We start from the raw sequence: 5,887 nt of genomic DNA on the forward strand, positions 1-5,887 counted from the left end.
GGTTCAACTGTGGAATCGAGGAGAAACAGAAAAATCAGTGAACTGGAAGACAGAATGATAGAAATTATCCAGTCTGAACAAGAGAGAGGAAATTAACTGAAAAAAAAAAAAATAGCCTCAGGGACCTGTGGGACTATAACCAAAGATACAGTTTTTATGTTGTCACAGTTCCAGAAGGAAAAGAGAAAGAGAGTGGGGGTTAAAAAGTACTTACAGAAATAATGGCCGAAAGCTTCCCAAATATGGTAAGAGGCATAAACCTAAAGATTCAAGAAGCTGAGCAAAACCTAAACAGAATAAACCCAAAGGAATCCACACCAAGACAGATAACAACTAAATCTCTGAAAAATAAAGACAAAGTGTTGAAAGCAGCAAGAGAAAAATAACACCTTACCTATAAGGAAAAAAATTTTAGAATGACAAAGTTCAGACATATCTTAAAAGAATGATTAAGGAAACTTCTCTAAACAGAAAGGAAACAATAAAATAAGACACCTTGGAGAATCAGAAAGGTTTGGTTTTGTTCATGGCAGGTAGCACCTAAAATCCTTGGAGTCTTCTAAGAGTGTCTTTTGGGTGGGGTCAGAAAACTAAGCAGCTTCAGAATGGGGGCTAGCAACCAGAAAGACCAAGCTATAATTAGAAGGTTGGGACTTTGAGCTCCACCTTTGACTTCCAGTGAGGAGAGAGGGACTGGAGGATTAAGCTCAAGCACCAATGACCATGATTTAATCAATCATGCGTATGTAATGGAACTTCCATAAATCACCTTAAATGGGAAGGTTTGGAGAGCTTCAGGTTGCTGAACACGCAGAAGCACCAGAATGGGGTGTGTCCTGAAAGGCTGCGGAAGCTCTGTACACCCTCCTCCCATACCTCACCTTGCACATGTCTTCCATTTGGCTGTTTCTGAATTGTACCCAGGACAGTAAAAGGGGAGACATAAGTAAAATGTTTTCTTGAGTTCTGTGAGTCTTTCTAATGAATTCCCAGACCTGAAGTGGGGCTTGTGGGAATACTCAAATAAATTTGTAGTTGGCTGAGCAGAAGTGTGAGTGGCCTGGGTCCCCAATGCTGGTGAGGATGCAAGAACCTGCATCACTCGGACACTGAATATAAAATGGCACAGCCCCTCTGGGAAAATGTTTGGGAATGTTTTAAATAAACTGTACATGAAACTACCATACAACCTAGCTATTGCACTCCTTGGTGTTCCAGAGAAATGAAGACTTATATTCACACAAAAACATGTACATGAATATTTACAGCTGCTTTAGTCCCAACAGTTAAGAACTGGAAACAAGTCTTTCAAGGAGTGAATACTTAACCTGTGGTACATTCACACCGTAGAATACTGCTCAGCAAACATCCAGGCACCTTTCCCCATCCCTGTATGACAGGGCCAATCTAAAGGCAAAATACTTTCTAAAGATGCCAGCTAAACCAGGGAGGGGATGGAAATAAAAGAAGTGAAGAAGCAAAGAAGGCTGGTGAAAGCCACCTAAGTGCCCATACACGGATGAATGGAGAAACGAAATGCAGTCTATTCATACAATGGAATATTATTCAGCCTTGAAAAGGAAAGAAATTCTGACATCTGCTACAACCCAGATGAACCTCGAGGACATCATGCCAAGTGGAATAAGCCAGACACAAAAGGACAAATATTGTGTGGTTCCACTTATATACGGTACCCAGTACAGTTAAATTCATAGAGACAGAAAGTAGGATGGGGGTTGCCAGGGGCAGGGAGAGAGATGATGGAGAGTGAATGTACTATGGGGCTGTACTTACTGCCCCTGAACAGTGCGCTTGAAAACAGTTACAATGTTAAATTTAATGTTATGTATATTTAAACCCACGTTAAAAAGTTAGTCACAAAAAAAGGAAACAAGAAGGCCTTATGTGCCTTCATGCTTTTGAGAGAGATGGCTTCTTTGCATTGAACAACATGTTTGAAATCTAGACAATCAGTTTAAAACCACAAGTAAAGTGGAACTCAGTTTTCTGAGGATTCAAACCAAGTTCCTAACAACATCTTACTGGGAAAATCACCACACAGGATGCATCCTGCACAGTCAGAACAGATGCTCTTACCAGGAAATGTCGGCCGAGCTTCCGGATTCGCTTCCCAGCAGAGCTTCATGAGGCTGATAATTTCTCTTGGGCAGTACTCAATGATGTCGTCCACATCTGGCCTGTTCCCAGATTTTATGCACATTATCAACTGCTGCTCACAGATAGCATCTGTAAAGCAAAGAGGAGCTGAGGTGGAGACTGTCTTTCAGGTCTTGCCCCTCTCTCCGGCAAGAAGGTGACAGAACTTGAACAATACTGCTCACTTTTCTCAGCCCCTGGTATGCCTGTGGTACAGCTGCCTCATTCCATAGAGTGGAATGGCCTTATGACAAAGAGCTGACATATTCCACTACAGAGATGACCACACAATAGCTTAATGTCTGCAGATAAAACAAAATTCTCAACAAAGCTACCTGCTATGGAACAGAGATTATGTGGGCAAGGCCAGTGGCATGCTCCGTGTGCAAAGGCAAATACGGGACAGTCCTGGACTTTAGGAGCTCAGTTTAATGAGAGTGACTTAAAACACCAGAGTGATCATTGCTATTCAAAAAGGATGGGGCTGCGCACGGTGGCTCACGCCTGTAATCCCAGCACTTTAGGAGGTTGAGACAGGCGGATCACGAGGTCAAGAGATCAAGACCATCCTGGCCAACATGGTGAAACCCTGTCTTTACTAAAAATACAAAAATTAGCCGGGCGTGGTGGTGCGCACCTGTAGTCCCAGCTACTCGGGAGGCTGAGGCAGGAGAATTGGTTGAACCTGGGAGGTGGAGGTTGCAGTGAGCCGAGACTGCGCCACTGCACTTCAGCCTGGTGACAGAGTGAGACTCCGTCTTAGGAAAAAAAAAAAAAAAAAGAAGAAGGATGTACAAGGGGTTCCAGTAGCACAACCCTGACTAAAAAGGTCCAGGAAGGCTTTGTTGAGTCCAGAAAAATCAGCAGGTAAAGAATGGGAAAGGGGGACTTAAGGAGGACAACTCCAGGCAAGAGAAGCAGGATATCAACAGACTAGACTAGAAGTTACAGAGATCATGACACATCCCAGAAATTCCTCACTCAGTCTAACCGTGCACTGACAAAGAAGGGAGGGTTAGGGATGAGGCCAGTAGAGAAGCAAAGGCCAGAACATGAAGGCCTTTTATTCTACACTGAGGAATTCGAACTTCATCCTGAAGACCATGGAGCATCTGGGAAGGATTTCCAATATGTGAGGGAAAGGGTCACATGTGCCTTTTAGGACGACCATTTTGGCTGCCACATGAATGGTGGACGGTGGAAGGAGCCTGCCGCAGAAACAATGAGGGTTTGAACTAAGCAGAGGCCAGTGGGGACAGAGAGAGGCAGACGGGTTGCAGATATATCTTGAGTCATATATATATCTTGAATTCATAGGTTTTGAGATCTGATAGAATGTGGGAGAGAGGGGCAAGGGCAAGTCTGGGATGACTCTAAGGTTTCTTACTGGGCAACTTGGTAAAAGGATGGCCATGCCACCTCCTGAGCATATGAAGAGGAGTGAAGCAGGGTGAGCTGCAGGACAGTGTCGACAAGATGGGTGTGTTTGGGGGATGCTGCTTTGGAGGTTCCTTTGGTGCCTGCAATGGATCTGACCGTAAGACAAGTGGATATCCAGGCCAGAGCCAGAGACACAGATTTAAGAAGCATTTGCAAAGACACGATCATCAAACCACGGGAGCTGATGATCACCCAGGAGGAGTATGTAGGAAAACATCCATTGGTTTATGCACTTAACAAACTGAAGAGTGTCTCTGTTCTCCTACACAAGCCACGACTCACCCGACTAAAGTGCCCACAGCAGGGACGGAAAAGGAAGAATTCTTGAATGAAGGAGTAAGTGAATGAGTGAAGGTATGAAGTGTATGCCTTGTAGTGTGAAAGGCTAAGTCCTCACAAGCAGAAACAATCAACCTTCCGGTCTAGGAAGAACCCTGGAATTTCACCGCACCTCTCAAGCTAATGCCACGCTATCGAGGTTCCTATTCATCCTGTGATCACTGATTCCTAAATGGAATTACTCATTCATTCAGCAAAAATTTACTGGGCACCTATTAGTTCCAGGCACAGTGAGTGTAGATGCTGAGGAGACAGCAGGGGATAAATCAGATATGGTCCTTGCCCTCACGGAACTCACAGTTGAGCAGGTAAGACTGACGTTAAAAGTACAAACAATTATAAACCTTAACTGATTTCACTGTAGCCCATTATTTCATATAACAGTGTTGGTTCATATCAAACCCCACTCCTCTAATGTCTTACTTTCATATGGCTCCTTATTCGCAAATATCGCCCAAAGTACAACGGCAAAGCTGTACACATCTGACTTCTCTGTGGGCTTTGCGTTGACGTCGTTCAGGTGCTCGGGCGCCATGTAGTAGAGGGTGCCGCCGTTCTTCTTAGAGGCGCCGTCCACTTCCTTCAGCTCATTGTGCTCTTCTTTACTCAGTTTGCTCCACATCTTAAAGGAAGCAAGGCCGAGGTCTGCGATCTGCGAAAGACATCGAGCCACTGGGATTATCTGGTGAAGGCCATAAGCAAATCAGATCTGACTTTAAAGCTAGGGCTTGTCCAGTATACATAAGGTATGGTAAATTTTCCTGAAGTGGCTTCACTGGGCAGGTTCACAATGACGACTTCTCAACAGACCCAGAAACTGTGTGTCTCCTCAGCCGTTTGTAAAATCTCCCCGCAGGAAACGTTCACATGAAATTCTGGTATCACATTCCTTATGCAATAAGGGGGAGGGGAAAAGCAGACGAGGTTTCTGACAAGAACAGTAACAACCAAACATATTTGTTCTAATTCCCCATTGACTCTGCATATGTTTTTCAACTCTTTCTGGGGCTTGGGGGAAAAATGGTTATTTTCTTCTCTGCACATTTATGTAGCAGACAGTGGCTAAGTACTACACCTTCTATTTCCCCAAATGGCGTCCAGAGGCCCATGGATGCGAGTGCCCAAGGATCCCAAAGACACACTGAGGATAAGGACTGCAGTGTTGCTTGTTTTGAGCTGTAGCCTGAACCTAAGAGAAGAAGGGGTGGGAAGGAGGAGAAAAACAGACAAAAAAGCAGAGAGAAAAATACCAAGGTCAGACACAGAACAAGAACAGAGCTGGCAGGGCAAAATGACAGAGCAGTGCAGTTAAGAAGAGAACACAGGTGCCAGTTCTACTTCTGCCTGCAGGAATCCAAGCAAGCATGTGGCGATGAACTGTGGCACATGATTACCTAAAATCCACAGATTCTAACGCACGACATAAGAGGGAAGTCATGAATTTGAAGACAGGTTATGAATGAGGAATTTTTATTCCCAGGCCTTTTTTTAAAGGCCTGTCCAACACTAGGACAAAGCACTAGACGTAGAACCTGCTGGTGGAGAGAGGCCCCTGTGTCAGCAGCTCCTGAGTGCCTCCCCCAGGGCTGCTTCCCCTTTTGGATGCGTGTGCTTGGATTCCTGCTGCGAAAGCCAATTAGATATGACACTCCCTGCTAGCTAAATCCTGCCCTTGAATGAACAAAAGAAAAATCCCTTTCCCTTGTTCCCTTTATGACAATGGAAAGAACGTGTTCAAAGGAAACTGATTTTTTAAAACACAGAAGTAAATAATCAAATAAAAATATAAAACAAAATTTCAAAGTAGAGGTTTTTGATGCACTGCTGATCTCTTTTTTTTTTTTTTTCCTCAGAGGCAGAGTTTTGCTCTTGTCGCCCAGGCTAGAGTGCAATGGCACAATCTCGGCTCACCATAACCTCCACCTCCCGGGTTCAGGCGATTCTCCTGCCT

General features: G+C 44.4%; 1 protein-coding gene across 1 annotated transcript in view; it reads right to left on the minus strand.

Moving 5' to 3' along the window:
- RIPK1 (receptor (TNFRSF)-interacting serine-threonine kinase 1) overlaps positions 1 to 5,887 on the minus strand; it is a 38,697-nt gene that overhangs the window by 27,245 nt on the left and 5,565 nt on the right. The window contains exons 3-4 of the mRNA XM_011935455.1: positions 4,360 to 4,588; positions 2,098 to 2,247 (exon numbers count right to left, since the gene is read on the minus strand). Coding sequence (XP_011790845.1) covers positions 2,098 to 2,247; positions 4,360 to 4,588 — 379 coding nt within the window. The remainder of the gene's footprint in view (positions 1 to 2,097; positions 2,248 to 4,359; positions 4,589 to 5,887) is intronic.

The sequence above is a fragment of the Colobus angolensis genome, unplaced genomic scaffold (assembly GCF_000951035.1).
Source record: "Colobus angolensis palliatus isolate OR3802 unplaced genomic scaffold, Cang.pa_1.0 Scaffold144, whole genome shotgun sequence".
In the NCBI taxonomy this organism is placed as follows: domain Eukaryota; kingdom Metazoa; phylum Chordata; class Mammalia; order Primates; family Cercopithecidae; genus Colobus; species Colobus angolensis.